At 36.8% G+C, this 17,840-nt stretch overlaps 1 protein-coding gene across 1 annotated transcript in view; it reads left to right on the top strand.

Moving 5' to 3' along the window:
• Positions 1–17,840, top strand: part of DMGDH (dimethylglycine dehydrogenase) — a 41,204-nt gene that overhangs the window by 9,051 nt on the left and 14,313 nt on the right. Inside the window, exons 4-11 of the mRNA XM_057363857.1 lie at positions 575–739; positions 1,174–1,378; positions 7,507–7,755; positions 8,919–9,117; positions 13,249–13,418; positions 13,580–13,733; positions 14,618–14,783; positions 17,110–17,240. Coding sequence (XP_057219840.1) covers positions 575–739; positions 1,174–1,378; positions 7,507–7,755; positions 8,919–9,117; positions 13,249–13,418; positions 13,580–13,733; positions 14,618–14,783; positions 17,110–17,240 — 1,439 coding nt within the window. The remainder of the gene's footprint in view (positions 1–574; positions 740–1,173; positions 1,379–7,506; positions 7,756–8,918; positions 9,118–13,248; positions 13,419–13,579; positions 13,734–14,617; positions 14,784–17,109; positions 17,241–17,840) is intronic.

Raw genomic sequence — 17,840 nt, 5'->3', positions numbered from 1 at the left:
TATTCAGCCCTATTATTGTCCTGTGAGGTAACACAGAAAAGRTGAAGAAAAATAAGCATTCAGTGTCCAGCTCTGTAAGGATGTTTAATTTAATAAAAAGACAAAAAAGGCGAGTGGTTTTTCATTGTGTTAATAAGGGCACTTAGTTAAATTCATTCCACAACATGTCAATAGGAAATTATGCAGATGAYAGACTTTAAAATAAAGTATATATAATATACTTATTTTTGAGACATATCTGATTCTCTGTTTGAAAGTATATGAGTGCATATATCAAATATTAATTAGTTGTTACTAAAAATTAGTGTATCATGACATTGAACAAATTCTCCTTGCAACTGTGTTGAAGATAGTATGCATTAACTTCAAAAGTTAATTTGATAATGTCTTGAAAAATTATTTTCTCTAGGAGTCTATGTCTAAAGCCTGTTCATTCTAGGGCCTCTAACTTACCTGTAACTTTTCCAATGATGTTAGTGGAAAAATTCTTCTAGACTTCCCTTRGCACAGCAAGATAAATATATTGCAATCAGTAAAGCTTGTTTCAGTAATTTGCTATTTCTTTTTGGTTTAGCCTGTGGGGTTTCATCAGCCTGGCAGTATCAGAATTGCTTCAACTCCTACTAGGGTGGATGAATTCAAATACCAAATGACTCGTGCTGGTTGGCACCCAACAGAGCAGTATCTAATCACTCCTGAAAAAGTGCAAGAGCTATTTCCCTTATTGAACATGGATAAGGTAAAGAAGCCAATTTTATGAAATATAACTTCTATTGCAAATAAATATTGGTCTGTCGGATGTATACATGTACAGTCTCTTCTCTATACAAATTGTACAAGGGATTCTTGTTTTTTAAATTAAAAAAAAAGTATGTATTGTAGCCTAAAATCAGGCTAAGATGAATTTTAGTGCATACTGTATGTTAGAATACAACTAATTACTATGTCTGTAATTTTTTAATACTAAAGTATTGCAACCTTTGATTGCATGGGAGAGCTGAACAATTTTACTTGCTTAGACTATTGTAAAGTTYGATAGAGGCTGATATATATTTTGAAAAATGTTTTTGATTTTTTTAACATTTATTATATTTAAGAAAGAGTTTTTTTAAAAACTAGCTAATATTGGTAAATTTTATTTTCTTTTGTTTGTGGAATTTTACCTCCACTTAGGTTTTAGCTGGCCTGTATAACCCTGGAGATGGTCATATTGATCCCTATTCTCTAACTATGGCCTTGGCTGCAGGAGCCAGAAAATACGGTGCTCAATTAAATTATCCTGTCCAAGTGACTAATCTGAAATCCCGATCAGATGGAACATGGGAAGTTGAAACTCCACTTGGAACAATTCAAGCCAAGAGAATTGTGAATACTGCAGGTAGGATTTAATATAAGCATTTGAGTGCTCTTCAGATTTACAAACTAGCTGACACAAAGAACCTGTACTGAATTGAGYCTGTTATAAGAAACATATGTTTTTAAACATTCACTTGGTTTGTGGTGAAATGGGCCTGAGAGAGTTACCCAAACACTTCTTGAACTGTGGCAGGCTTGGTGCTGTGACCACTTCCCTGGGGAGCCTGTTCCAGTGCCCAGCAGGCAAACAGCCTATGCAGTCCTCTAAAATTTAATGAAACATAACTAGGAAGGGAGACGGAATATACCARTTAAGCAGAAATATTTTCGCTGTTTCTTCAAAGAGACTGAGAATTTGACCATCATTATCTTTCTCTAAGATTTAAGTCTATCCACATATCCTTGAAACTGAAGACTTTTTGTTGTCCTTTAAGCCGTATTTTAACACGTGCTTGGCTTAACACTGCATTTTTTGTGTGTCATAAAAATTGCCCAAGTCAAAAAGGCTTGTATTTACATATCTGAATTTTATTCTTCATTGTGCTAAAGAAACTGCTGTTTCTGCTTCAAAGGGTGTTTGGGCAAGTGTCCTTTTGACTTGTGTATATTTTCCTAAGCAAGTTWATAGGTCTAAAAATCAGTATTCAATCTAAACTTCACTTATTTTTATACTGCTGTATACAAGTATAGAAAAATACATTATTGGTGAAACTGTTGGCATGTCTTAGGTGAAGTACACTTTCTGCTTCCTAGTAGAAGATTTTCTGTTTTCAATTGTTTGMAAACATGTCAAATATTTACCATATAGATTGAATTTTTGCAAACTCTGCTTCAAACTGCATCATGTCTGCATTTTTAGGGCATTAGTCCTGCATACCTCTCATGACAGTGAAAAATCAGGCTTCAGTCAGAGGCTGTGATGTCTCAAGTTGACTTTCTCACTTAGATGGGACAAGTGAACCAAGAGCAAGAATATGTCTTTATAATTCCTTTCTGTATATTTGCAATGGAACAGGAAAAAAAAAAATAAAAGCACCTATTTCTAGTGCAAGGCAGCTAAAATTAAATGTGAGGCAGAGACGCTTCTTGTTGGTGGATAGAATACCACAGCTGACCATTGGAATTATGAGGGAATTGGACTGGAAGGGGAGTAGGTTGGGAAAGCAAAATGCCTTGGAAAGATTTCTGGAGGTGTTTAGGAGCATTGGCAGCAGGTGGAACAGTTATGTGCTATAGGACTTGCTGAATAGGAAAGCTCAGACCAGGAGGGAATAGCAGCAATGGGGTTGACACCAGGGAGATAATGGAAGGGTATCTTATATTTTTAATTAAGGAAACTGAAGCTAGAAGCTTTTCAGACAAAATTAGTAGTAAGGATATTCAAGGAATGGTTATGTGTGAAACTGAGTGGAAAACTGAACTCTTTAAGCTGGTGTACTATCTAATAGCAAGTGGGGTTAGAAGGGAGTGGATTGGAAGGAAGAGAAGGCTGCTGGGATAGAACTTTATAAATGAGGGAGACTAACTAGCACATGTGGCAAAATAGCTGAAGAAAGATTTAAGGAAGGGAGTAAGAGTAGAGTTTGAGATGGCAGAAAAAAAGAGAAATTTAGAGAGAATGGGATGAAATGGCTGGACTCTCAGGGGATGCACTTTATAGACCTTCCTTTCCAGAGTCTGGACAGCCCTGTGTTAAATCATTCCAGGCTTTCAGCAAAGACCTACTGGAAAACCCATTGAAAAGTGCACTTTCTTATCATATGTCTTTCATACATAGGTGATCACTTGCTGCTGCTATGTGCCTAGTTAAAATAACGAAGATCTGATGCTCTAAGATTGTTCATGAGTGCCACATAATGAATTCTGGAGAGAAAGAGGACTAGAGGAGTGTCGTATGCTTTTTAGAAGGCAGTCAAACACACAAACAGGGAAACCAAATTAAAATAATTATATGCAAATCACAAAGTCAAACACTTGGAAGATGGAAAGTGTCAATATTTGATTGCCTTTGGACTGCCAGTTCATAGCTTTCAGGCATGAATTATGGAACAGCATTCAGTTACAAAATCACAAGCTCTCTTACAAATAGGATCCTTATGTCATTTGTTACACAGTGTGGATATATTGGTCTGGGAGTAATCCAAGATTATGAAATGGGAAGCCAGCTCTCCTGGCAATCATACTTAATAAGGCCACAAACTTCTAGTCACTCATTATTCCTAACTATTGGCTCTGCATTGTATGGATAAAGTATCACACGCGTAGTAATTTTCTTGCATTTTTGTAGCGTAGTTTTCTTTCTTTGGATAATATGTCAAGTTGATATTAGGCAGGGTTTTCTGGTAAATGCTTTTCAGAGTTTATTTGCAAAAATTAGAATGCACCCTTGTGAGCTTTTCATAAGTCTTTTTTGTTATTTAATAAGTTATTAAATCAACAATATATTTACTTAATTCCCCTGTGTAGTTAGCTGTTCAGCCAAAATGAGTATTTGAAGCACATATTGCTTAACATTCTGGCTAATGATGTAAAATCAATACTGTATAACACATATCTCTTATAAATGTTTTCGCAGATAACATTCATTCTTTTCTCAGCCTTGCCTCATTCCACTACAGATCATGACTGGTATAATTTTAGGCTCATGCTGCAGAGAAAAACACATTAGAAGGCTCTTTACATTCCCTCTCCCCCTCCCCACCTCACTCTGCAACTGACATCTGCTGCAGAACTGGAACAAACTAGTTTCAACCAATCTTTAGCTGTTCCTTATGTGAGATTTCCATTTTAGAGGAAAGCAGATGCCTAATAAATAATCCCTGACATCACATAACTGTACTGAGCCTGCTGAAGTTATGTGCARCCTATTTATAATGGAATGTTTGATTGAAGTCTGCAAAAATAGTGAATTCGGTTTATTTATACAGTGTGGGTGTGTGTATGTAGGCATGTATTTTCAGACATGTACATGCTATATATAAAGCCACTTATATATGAGAAGTAGTAGAAGAYTGTCTTTTTCAAAAATAAGAAGTAGATTATATACTTCATCAGATATGCTAAGTATTGCTAGCACTAAATATTTCAGCATCAGATGTTTGCAGTGTCTACAKTTTAGTCTTCACAAATGTCGTAGAGATATGATATATGCCTCCATTTGTCTCTATGTATGATAGGAGTTGACATCTGCTTCCAATAAGAATTTTGTTTCAGAGACTATATTCTTCCTATTGCTATTTTTGTTTTTGTTCAARGGCCTTAAACGATAAAGAAATGGTAATATTTTTCATGTAGTAAATGTCACCTTTAGTTATTTTAAGCAATTAAATAAACTCTTATCGTAAGTGTGACATTTTTTAGAAGTACAGTACTGGAGATTTTATTTTAAACAAACCTAAACTATTTGTGTCTTATTCAACAACATTTTAAAATTAGCTGTGTTTGTAATGTTGTTCTTCAAATTTGATTATTAAGAAATGTTTTATTATTGGAAAAGAAACAAAGGTAAGTTTCAAAGACCTAATTTTCTGTTACTTCACCTTTCCCTCTYGTCTGTGGATCATGACCATACCTTAAATCATGACCTTAACTTAAAATAGTTTTATTTGTAGGTGACATKGAAATGCCCAAACCAAAAGAAGCTCTATAAAGATTGTTAGCTGCCACTTAAGACCATATTTGTGTGTGTCATGTGTAGTGAAGGAAATCCTTGAATATGTGCTAGAAATGCAGATTTATTCCATTTTTTTCACTGTCTTTTGTGTAAGAGGATGTAAACCATGTTTCAGTAGCCTTAAAAGATGTTTTGAGTCACTGACTCTGTATGATTGTGGCGTGATCATCCCAAAACCAGTTTAACTGACATTACAAGGTTCTGGCATCTCCAGATGGTGAGGTGCCATTAAGAAGCAAAACCCTTACATATGATAACTGCACAGCAACAGGTACTGGATTCTGGCATTTAATGGAGCAAATCTCTCAAAGATCCTCTGCTGCTTTGCCTTAGCTGGCTGTCAGTACTGTTATTGAGTCACCACATTTTCCTTGGAGATTTTGCATTTTTTAAAACTGTGGGTGTTAGACMCTGAGGCTGGCTTGTAATATTTAATAAGAGCCATCCTGGCATGGGGGTATGGCRCAAGGCCAGCACAGCCCCATTCAGCTTTCCAAATTGTCCTGGCTTTAAGCCATGCCGGAGGTGAGAGGATGTATTCCCAATGTCAGCGAGTGGCGTGAGCCGGCTGCTCCCCATGGGACAGGGAGCCAAGCAGGGTAACAAGACTGGCCCAGCCAGCAAGGGCTCTGTCCGGCAGTGCACAGGGGACGGAGCAGGCAAGGCACAGGACCTGGAGCTGGGGTCAGCCCACAGTCCAGACCTCCAGACGGATTTGTGGAGGTGAGGTACCATCAGATCCATAGTGACTAAGCCAGGCTGAGGCCAAGCCAGCAATGTGACCACAGGTCAGGAACAGGCCTGGTGACGGTAACCGGGATCAGATGGTGCCCAGTAATCAGCACACAGGACTGCAGAGTTGAGACTGAGCTGAGGTCAAGCTGAGAAGTAGTCCACGGATCAGAGTCTGGATCAATGTGTTCCATGGCCAGGCACAGGCATGGTTGTGACAGAGTGTAATCAGGCACACAATCAAACCAGCTCAGACAGGTTCTGAAGGACCTGAGCTGACCTGGAATGAAACTCCTGTGCCCAGAGGTACGGGTGGAAGTCCCAAATGAAGTGTTTCAGGATCATTTATGCCTTTTGGTTTCCTTGGGTCACTGAGAAACTTTGACCAGATCTTGGAGAGTATGGAAGGGAAGAGATAGTTAGGAAAATTTGGTTAAGACAAATAAAAGTAAAAAGAAAGAAAAGTTGCACATTAGGCTGGGCAGCATGAAATGTATGTCCCAGGAGAAAGGACAGCTGTGTTAGGTAGAAAATCTTGCTGGAGATATTTTATCTTAACCAGTTTGGAGTCAGCTGGTTACCAGACTGACCTGCCTTCTTTTTCTGGGTGCCCAATGGCACATAACCTTTTAGCTGGAAGGCCCTGCTACCTCTTCTTCCTCTTTCATTTTGWCTTCCTCCAACCCTCACTCCTAGACTCTTCTGAAACTCTCATTTAGTTAGATTTTCCCCCTTCATTCCCAATCCTGAGAGCTCTGCTCCTTGATCTAAAAGTTAGGAGAGGGGGGCTGAGGGTTATTCAAAGCATCTTAGAGCAGCTGCCATTCCTGTGAGTTGTACCTGGTCTCATTGCTGAATCTGTTATGCTCCAGCCTCTCAGCAGAGTCCAAAACCGTGTCTGGCTTCCACTTCTTCATTCTGACATAGGTACCTCACTAAATGAATGTGCCTAACCAACTTAACCTTAACAGAGGAGAAGTAGATCTTCTCTGACTTCTAWCAAATGGTATACATGAAGGATCTTGAGCCAGCTTCAGAAGCCGGGAAATTGTTGCTTGCGTTTTTTGGCTACAGTCTGCATCAGAACTTCTAATCACATAGATACGGAAGAGCACACTTGACTATTCACCAGTACAAACATTATAATGAATTGATTGCTGTGTGAGGTACATAATAAATGTGAGTCATATGATGCATGTTAAAGAGGAGAGAAACTCCAATTCTTGAGGTCAGCTGCCTGAAAAGTACTGCTTTAGTCTATTGGGGGGTTAGGACTTGATTACTGTCTTGGTAAAGAGTACTGGCTCATTCGGTTTGTAGTGAGAGGCTTGGTTAACATTTATGATGTGAGTTAATTTATTCTAGTTTTTAAGTGTCTCTAACTTTGCTAGGCAGTACATTGCAGACCTACTTTACTGAAATAAGCCATGGGGTTTGTGGAATTGTTAATTAAATTATCTTCTGAACTTTTAGAAGCCTTATTTATAATTTACCAATTATGCTTTTTAATTTGCATATACTATTAAAATATATGGTAGTATAATTAGGAAAATAGGACATGGAATTATGGAGGGAAAAACATTCTAGATAATATGAAAAATAAAGTGAAAATTAGGAGTATGGGAATAAAAATCTGTCACATATAAAAGCACAGTGTTTACTGCAAATATTTTACTGTCATTTTCCATTCACGGAAATTAGTGTTTGAATATTTCAATTTTGGTTTTGCTTTTTTTCTTTTCTAGGCTTCTGGGCCCGTGACATAGGCAAGATGATTGGCCTGCAACACCCTCTCATACCTGTTCATCATCAGTATGTTGTGACATCGACTGTCCCTGAAGTGAAAGCCTTAAAAACAGAATTGCCTGTGATTCGTGACTTAGAAGGGTCCTATTATCTAAGGCAAGAAAGGGATGGTCTTTTATTTGGTCCATATGAAAGTGAGGAGAAGATGAAGCTGCAGGACTCATGGGTAACAAATGGAGTCCCACCAGGTGATTAAGAACACTAAATCTTTAAACATAATAAGCACTAGCATACATTTTAATGTGTATAAATCCCAGGCTGTCATGCTGCCATATGTGGTGGAAAATACAAAATGTTTTCAATGCATGATTGTAACACAGAAACCTTTTTCAAAGAAGAGAACTCTAATAATAAAATATAATAGAAATACAAACATAACATAAGAAAAGCCTACTACAAAGTAATCTTAGCCCTTTTTCTGAAAAGATGCTTGTGTGTTGTGATAAGAGGCCATCAACAAATCTGTGCTATGTAGACTTTTTTGCCTGCATAGAGATTTTKCTAAGTTACAGTTCTCTCCAGCATGCTGACAGGGGCTCTGGATATTTATTGTTGCCYCAGAGATAATGTGATTGTCAAATTGGAGCAGCAAAAAAATGTCTTAGAGAAAATGCTGTGCTTGGATGTAAGTGCAAGAGAGCTGTAGATGTGTATAGAATACAAAAATATCCTAASTATGTCATACAGCTGCTTACTAAAAAATGTTATAAATTATTGTTTTATATTTAGACTCCAACTTTTTATTCACTTTCAGACAGATAGTCATACTAAGTCATCAGTGTTGCTGTTTTCAAAAAACAGAATGTTTCCTTAGGACAGGCAGTTATCATGGTTCAGTTTTGGATAGCCCCGTCACAGCTTCCTGAACTTACTGTCTCCAGTAGCATCAAGTGCCTCTGCAGAATGATGTTYAGCCATGCTTAAAGCCCAGACTGAAGGATGAAATATATTCAKAAATTTGTGTGATTTCATGGAAACGATAAGAATATACGAGAAGTATTTTTCTTCTTCTCCTCAAATTATAGACATATTGAGAAAAATTAGCGAGTCTTATTAATGTAGAAGAAAGTTTCTGTGTCTCTTTACTTCCTTTCTACATCACTGTTGAATTTGCATGACCTTAGGGTTAAACAAATATGTATAAAGGATAGTATAATTGCAATGACAAATAAACTTGATCCTGTATTTTTGCACRCCATTTTTCCTGTGTAGGAGGGTGAAAGCTTGAACACAGGATTTGATTGTTCCCATGTATCTTATATATATATATATGGATACTGTRACTGTGTTTAAAATGTATGTGTTCTCTGTGTAAGTAAGTATATATAATAAGACTCATATATTTGTGCAGGTTTTGGAAAAGAACTTTTTGAGTCTGATTTAGACAGAATAATGGAGCATATTGAGGCTGCTATGGAAATGGTCCCCATTTTGAGAAAAGCAAACATCGTAAACACAATTGCCGGTCCCATCACCTATTCTCCAGACATTCTTCCTATGGTGGGACCACATCAGGGTGTCAGAAATTACTGGGTAGCTATTGGTTTCGGGTAAGTTCTTTGCAACAGCTTCTGTTGGTCATATTGTTAAAATGGTAGTCAGCTCAAGTTTTGTGCATTTTATGGGCTTGGGAGTAATTTTCCACATATTTTGTGTTAAATGTCTTGGAAATTGGAAATAGTCTTAAAAACCACTTAATCACGATATAATTTAAGCTTGTCCTTCTCTATTACTTCATCAGTTTCACTAATCTTTTGTTTCCTCCTTTTCATCTAAAGGCCAATATCTGTGACACTTCATGAGGCAGTAGGCARTGGCAGTACTTGGTACTGACTGCAGCAAATTAAAGTCACAAAAGTTCTGTAATTCAAAGTATACTTTCCAGTTTATTTTATTTATTGYTTCAAATTGCACTGTATTTAACAGTCGTTTGTTGCATGCAAAACTGGTGTCACTGAAGTTGGGCAAAAATGAATCTGCAGTATGAATTTTTGTGTGAAGAACTAAAGGCATACTTAATAGAAGACCTTCCAGCATAGTATGTGACCGACTGCTCTAGGGATACACATTCAGTGTTTCTGACTGTTGAAAGTTGAGCTGAAAAATTACATTGCTGGGTGCTGGAAGAAAGCAAATATAGAGGGCAGCAATACTAGAAATAAGTGGTTAACTGGTGTCATTCTCCCACCTGTTATGGYATTTTCTTTGCATGTTATTTACATCTTCTTTATTATGGCTGCACTGGGGTCAGTGGTAAAACCCCAACATCCCTTTCATTGTCTTCATTTGACCACTGATTCAAGATGGATAGAATGAACCAAATACAATTCCAGGCATATGTTATTGAACACCATCTGTTTACATTGTTTTTCCAATTGCCTAATTTGCTGTTCAAAATCCASCTCAGCTTTTTCCAGTTTTCTTTCATTCCAAACCAAACAAACCCTCAGATCATAAGATAAGGCAGTATCACTAACGTGTTTTCTGAGGCCCTCAAAATAAAAAAGCTTGGTAATTTTGCAATGATTCATTGTGAAAGGTATTCACCTTTGCTGCTTGGATTTAAAAAAAAAATAATGTTATCTTTCAGTAACATTTGCAGAACTTATAGTTACAAAAGCGGTTTGCCTAGACCTTGTTCACCAAGAAGACTGTTTAAGTTCATTACTCTGGGGCCAGACTTTGGAACATATTTTTCTTTGTTGGTGTCAATGGGAGCAGAATCAAAGTACAATATGTGAAAAACTGAAGACTAGTGTTACATGTTTAATTTTTTTTAACAGCTCATTGCAGGAGTTTGATTAATCTCAAAATGTTTAGACACAGGTCATAATTATGAGGCTGTCATTGGATTGCTTTGTCTGCTTTTCAGGGACTTTTGACTCTGTTCTGTGCTTCTGGGTCACTGCCGTGTTTCTACCTGTGTTGTAATTTTTTGTGTGCATTAGCAAATCCTTATCTCATAGTCAACTAGCAGGGACATTGTGACAGAGGACTTAGTGCTGTTAGATTAGARGATTTTTATTATCTAAAATTAGCAGCTTGCTAGGCATTTTAACATGCAAAGGAGTTAACTATAGTTAGCAAAGTTTGTAATGCCATTTATTATTAAGGTTGCTCAATGCTTCCCATTTTTAGTTACTTACAGCTTTGAAAATATTAACAAGAGTAGGCTAGGAATTTATTCAGAAAAGTTTATTTCAAAGCAGTATAACCATTCCATAATCTGGGGAAAGACACTAGAAAAGGGACCATAGTATGCAGAGACTCAGATTTCCTAGGGCTAGGAATGGAATGAGTTGAAAGTGGGTGAGAAAGAAGTATTCTTAAGTAAGACACAAGAAGACAGGGACAATGGGAAGTTAATCTGTCAGGGATTGGAGGGAAGGAAAAAAAACTAGAGAAGAACAGTTCCTGCCGATGCAAAAAATTTCTCTCTAAATCCTAAGAAAGCTGAGATTCCTACAGTGTACCACTTACATACACTTATGTAAACTTATATACACTTACAGTATTCCATCCCTGAAAAACATATTTCATTCTTGTGCAGCAGAATTGCGGTGACTGTATTTACACAATCAGCTCCTTCTTATCTGAGGTAAAGAGGGATTTGGGCACCCTGTGTAATGTAAAATCTCTGATAAGGTAGACCCAGCTAAGAGAACCAAAATCAAGTAGTTGCGCAGTCAGTGCTGCAAAATCTGCAGAGTGAAGAGACCTCTCAGTCCAGGTGCAGGGTTGTACTTGTAGAARCAGGGCAGCCTCCCCTGTACTGTCTTCCTCCTGGGATTACCCTGCCATCAGCTCAGCAGTCTTCAACTGAAGCTAAAATTCTTCATTGTGTTTGTTCTGTCACCACTCACAATCATGCAGCAATCTTTTCACTGTTCACCTTTGGTTCTGGCTGAAATGTGAATGTTGCAGGCAGACAAACTGGCTCAGATTTCTTCTGGAACTGTACTTGAAGGCATTGTAAACTCTCATGATACTAAAGCTTATACTCATGAGTAACCAAGAGTTGTGTAATTGAAGTAGCACCAACAGCAGTCTGCTGTGGTGGCAGTTTACAAGCGCTTATCCTTCCCAGCATCCACTGTGATGACAGAAGTTTGTGCCGAGTCTGAAGACTTGTGCTGAACTGCATTGTACTGGCCGTAGCTGGCATAATTTTTTCATATACTCAATTGTTCGATGTTTCTCTTTTCTTTAGATAAATAAGTAGATAATGTATAAGATACTATRTCAAAGTAATGTCATTGATATTATGGATTCATTCTTCATACCCATATATATTAGAATTAAATTACTACTTAGTGTTTTATTTTTTTTTTCTGTGAGGTCCTTGCCTATTTTAACTGAAGACATAGAATTCAGACATAGAATTGCAAAATCAATGACCAGCAATTTATATTGGTTTTAGCTTCATTATTCTGCATGAGTGTCTATGGTTTAATTGCTGTGTGTTAATCTAAATTTGATTTGGTACAGACTTACTGCTTCTTCAAGGATTTTTCTGTTGTGCTCATTGGAGCAAACAACTAAGAATTAATTTTCGTATCTTCCCTAGACAGAAAGATATTTTGACAATTTTTTTAAGTCATGGCAATATCATAGAGGTTTTAAAGAAGTTTTAAATCATTTGTTGTTAATGATTATTTGTAATTAAACATTTCAGGGTCAAAACAGAGGCATTMGTAATTTAGCATTACATGGTATTGTTTGATCATACGCAGTCTGAGTAGCAACATGCACATATTGCAGCACATCAAAATCTGTGTGTCCCACTTTCCAGTTCAGGTACCTTGCAGGAACACATTTTTCCGTATGGATGGTAAGATATCAAGCATCTTGATGGTTGGAATTATGYGTGAAATGTTTAATTACAGAAACATAATACAACTTTTGAGCATCTACTTTTGCTGTCTGCTAYATGACAAGGTAGCAGAACATTTCTAAATGTTTATTTTATTGGCATAAGCTTTATGGAACCAGCTCTCTTTGCTACTGTAGTGCAGAACAGAGGAGGTAAATCAGGTGGGGAAAGGCAGTTCTCAAACTCTGGCACCATTGCAGGCAAGTCTTCTATTTTTCTTTCCGTTTCCTCTACATTGCTTGCTTTTCTGTGCAGCAGTATAAAAGTAGTCCTGGTGTTTCAGATTCCATATTGATATCTCTGTAGAATTGTCTCCTGATTTTGCTGCTCTTGCTCTTTTCACTGGAATATAAATACAGTAGCTGCCAGAATGTCTCAGTATGGATTTAAAATCTGAGTCTGGTTTAGTCAAACTTAATTGGAAAAAAAAGGTATACTATGACTRGAAAGTGTATTTAATGGACATCAGAAGTTTGAGAACTTTCTTTAGTATTATTTTTTTAAGGATGTTAATTTCCATGGAAAAGATTGTTAAATCATGTATTTTAGAGAAATAGCTTGCTAGCAAGCACTGCAACTGCTGTACATTACCAATGACATTCTGCTGCTGAGAGTGGAGCAGTAGAAATATCTGTTAATACAGTATGCAGTCTTTGAAAATATGACACAACAGAACAAATAATAAAAAAAAAAAAAAGAGGGAAATGTTTAAAATGCTTTGAGGTCTGTGTTAGTATATGGTAGTACTGACTTTTAAAAAACAGAACATAAAAGACTTGGCAGTGCAGGACTTTTTCCTGTTTTTAAGGTATGGCATYATACATGCTGGTGGCATGGGAAAGTACCTCAGTGACTGGATCCTTGAGGGGGAACCTCCATTTGACCTGATAGAAGTAGATCCAAACCGCTATGGAAAGTGGACCACTACAGAATACACAGCAGCCAAAGCAAGAGAATCTTATGGCTTTAATAATATTGGTAAGAAGGTATTTTTTTAAATATATTTGTGTCCTGCAGATGGATTCCAGCAAAGCCTGTATGTAGATTTCTCTGTTTATAGATGTCTTTTCTATCTTGTATGATCATAGTATGCTATAGTTTTTGGTGATTTTCAGTTTTGTTTTTTTTTCTTCCTCTAGTTGGTTACCCTAAAGAAGAAAGGTTTGCTGGGAGACCAACAGAGAGAACCAGTGGGCTGTACGATTTGCTAAAGTCAAAATGTTCAATGGGCTTTCATGCAGGATGGGAGCAACCTCATTGGTTCTACAAACCTGGAGATGAGACTGGATACAAGTAAATTATAAGTTTGCTTTTTTTTCTCCCCTGAAAAATTTTCATTATAGCAAGAGCCAGGCAATTTAAATTTAATGRAAGGCATGCATTTATTATTCATTTCAGCTGCAGGTATCTATTGGATTGATCTTCCATTCTTGCTTTTCCCATACTTCAGGATACATTTTATTCTGATAATACAGACATTTCAAAACACACATCAAGGTGTCTTGTAACTGTTCTATGTTTGAGATAACAGGAAGCAGCCTTACACRAGGAAGAGCTTGGAAAACAACTTGTTCATTATAAACATGTTTTTTCTCCATCTCTCACCATTTGATCAGCAAAGCAGTATAGTATTTTAATGAAAAAGCTCATTTCTCTCTGTATAAATATCTGGAGAGGAAAAGCCCAATCTTCTTTTCTTGATTTTTCCTTCTCTATGCCTGCCCACCTGGTTAGYTGCCTGCATCAGGGAGTTTCCAGCAAATAAATATTTTCTATGGGGATATTGGAGTATAATCTAAATAAAGCTCATAAAGGAATAGAGACACACTTTGCTGATCAGAAATAAAGCCTTTGACACCTTACACTTAAATAAATGATTATCAACAAAGATGCTGTAAATTCGCTCRTGGCAGACTGGTTCTTATTCTAACATTTGAACAGTTCACTTTTTTTTATACAAAGTGCTTGATATAATATCAACCCATATCTGTCTGTGTTGTTAAAGGATTTTAATTATTAAGCTGTGTTARACTAAGGAAAATATTGGATAAGCCTACAATTAGGAAAGTCTATCTCTTCTGGATGATTATTAAACTGAAAAAACTGAAGACTACTTTTTACTGAAAAGAGCACAAAATTCTAAATTGTGTTTTATGTGTCTAAATGTTCTGTTTCAGACCCAGTTTTCGGCGCACAAATTGGTTTGACCCTGTGGGTCGTGAGTATAAACAGGTTATGGAAAAAGTTGGTGTGATTGACCTATCACCATTTGGCAAGTTTAAAGTAAAAGGCACAGATTCTGTTAAGCTGCTTGATCATCTATTTGCAAATGTTGTTCCAAAGGTAAATGGGACAGTGRTAACTCCTGTGATGTAGAACTTAGACAATCTCTGTTTCAGATATGGAAAACATAGCATGATACTATTCCCRTATTTCTCAGATACCAAGTACACAAATCCTTTGGCGAACATTCTTTATCAGATGTATCACACTTCATTAAGAGCACAGAAGTGGAGTTTATCCTAAAGTGGCCCCACACAGAAGTACCTTTTGGAAGAGATCATTGAATCTGAATGGATGAGGTTGGAAGGGACCTCTGGATATCATCTTGTCTAAACTCCTYTTGGACAAGTGTCACCTGGAGCTTGCTGCCTAGGAATATGTAATATTCTTAATAATAATATAACATTTTATAGTAAAGAAGTTCAGACAGGCTGTTGTGTTTCAAATCTTTTTCTAATAAGCACAAATGAATCTTACCTGGAATTTTTTTTAGTAGAATATCTTGGTGTCTGCCAGCCCAAAACTATGCTGCATGATGGCAGCTTGAGCAGCAGAGCAGGACAGTGGAAGAGGCTCTTGCCTGACCATAGTTGCATGAATTCCCAAGGGAGCAGCTTTGTTGTMTTTTATTCAGATGCAACCCGTACTTCTTTTCCTCTGCCTCATACTGACTCTGCTTTGCAGATGGCTGCCTGATGCAAGTAAAGTTGCAAATAATCAGGGAATTCTGCTTTCAGTTCCCATCTATCCTTTCTTCATGAGCGTGGCTGTTCACAGATCCTCAGACTATGATCTTGTGCTCAAAAATGGCAAAACATACTGTGAGAAACAGGTTTCTTATTCTTGGTCAAGTTTTGGTTGGGCTCCATGAGCCCTTTTTTCTTTCTGCTTTGTCAAGCACTCTTGTGTAGTGTCTTTAACTTTAGAGATACACCTCCAGCAGGCAAATTRCTCCTTTCTGAAGGAAGTAACCTTGCAGTTGCAGAATGACTTGGGGTTGGTTATTGCAGCACAGAATTTCATAAAGGATTTGCAGCTGGTGACAGTTTTCATTGTTTCAGACACCAGAGGAAGAAAGCATAGGGAAATAGTACTGAGACTATAGTTTTGAAGGTAGATAAGCTCTTCGGAAAGGATAAGTCAACTGAATGGGAACGTACAATATTGAAATCCTAGGAGAAAGAAAAACTTGAATTGCCATGCAGTCATGTTCTTTATTAATTTTGTGATAAAATACGCARGGGTAACACTTGCTGAATGTATTTAKTTGGCACAGGGAAATCAAGATTAAACAGAGAATTATAAGGGGAAATTAGGTGCCAAAGCAGAAGGTATAGTTTATGTGTGCACTTAAAAATTCAGCATTCACAACAGTTGTTAGTTAAGCTACATGGCTTTTTCTTACCATTCATGCTTGTCTCCCTTGTAAAATAATCCAGTGGAGTTACCGGAGGTGTACTTGTGTTGCAACTGGGTTGAGATTGGTCAGGTCCTGAAAATTCAATTATATGCCTGTAATATGCCAGTGACTATGGCACAATTCAATATGTAATAAGACCTGGAAAATACTTAATACCTGAAATAATTTTCTTGTCTCCATTCATTGTATCGAATCTGGCCACYAACTGGATGATTGACTGGGAAATCAGAGTGAAATAAGAGAGATTAAATTCTGCCTCTGAAGCCAGGCCAGCACAACATCCATGGCACATTTATATTTTTATTTTTATGGATGATATATCTATTCACATCTGTGAGTTTGATGGTCACTGCTAAGSAACTGTTACTTGAAATTTTGTCTCTAGGGAATGAGTTTCTATACAGAACCTGATACAAATGTGCAGAGATAGAGATTCATAGTCAGCAACTAGAAAAAATAGAAAAGCACATGTAAATAAGGCCCACAGAAGTATAGCCAGCTCAGTATTTCTCTCTTTATAGTAAAGGGAACAGCATATGTTATCCTTTTGGGACCTGAAAGCCTTATTCACAAGATTGAAAAAGAACATTCATGTCAATAACGYGGAAAATTTTTTATTTAGATGGCAAGAGAWCAAACTRAAGTTGAATGAATTTGCATTAAAARTGCATTCTGAAAACTAAWGTGGAGTGCTTTGTGTAATGAATAATTAAGAAATATTTATAAAGATCTTGATTTACCTTACTTTAAAAATCTCAATTTTTTCTGTAAAGGAAAAGGTGAAGTTTCTACTCTAAAGCTTATGATTTACAATTGTGTATCTCTCCATCCCCATTATGGCATAGCAGAGCAAATATAAAAGATTTGTTTTCTTCAAATGAAGACAAATAATGATATAATTCATTACATGTAAGAATTCAAAAGTTTTATTTTTCATTCTTAATAATCACAAATTTTACTCTCTAGGTGGGTTCCACAAATATAAGCCATATGTTAACACCAAGAGGAAAAGTTTATGCTGAACTAACTGTCTCTCAACTGTATCCTGGAGAATTCATGCTTGTAACTGGATCAGGATCAGAACTTCAYGATCTGAGGTTAGTGTATTTTTTATGTGATAGGTACATAGTGCTGTAAAGTCTCATTAGTATAGAAACATTTTTACTAAATTGCAAATTCTCAATTATTACTCAACAAATTTTTCACAAAGTTCACAAGAATTCTACTTATTTATTGATTTTAGTTTCTTAGAAACTTGGTTGACTTGAATTCTGAAGTCTAAGCAGTTGGATATTGGATTACTGCTGATGTAAAAAGATGGAGAACTTGCTGACTTCAAGTGTATTATGTAATATATTTTATTGGAGGTAGTTCTTATTTTGTTGTTGAACCTGTTTGTCTTAGGCATTGTATGATGTAACATGGCACGGCTGTTCCTTTCTAGTGTGTTCTCTTACGCAAAAAAGAGAATTGGCTCTGAGCAGCGATGACCCCAGAGGCACTGACCGGGCCCATACAGATAGGCAGTGCAGTCTTCGTGATACTGTGATAATGTCTTGTGCTGTGGGGTCTGGGGTCACTAAGGGAAACAACAGAGGGAAAGAAAGAAAATGAAAGAAATGATAGAAAAGGAAAAGAAAAGGAAAAGAAAAAAGAAAAGAAAAAGAAAAGAAAAGAGAAAAAAAGAAAAGAAAAGA

The sequence above is a fragment of the Malurus melanocephalus genome, unplaced genomic scaffold, assembly GCF_030028575.1.
Source record: "Malurus melanocephalus ecotype Western Australia unplaced genomic scaffold, MMel_1.1 scaffold_31, whole genome shotgun sequence".
Classification (NCBI taxonomy): domain Eukaryota; kingdom Metazoa; phylum Chordata; class Aves; order Passeriformes; family Maluridae; genus Malurus; species Malurus melanocephalus.
The sequence above is the reverse complement of the archived record's forward strand: the minus strand, read 5'-3'. Positions and strand labels throughout refer to the sequence as shown.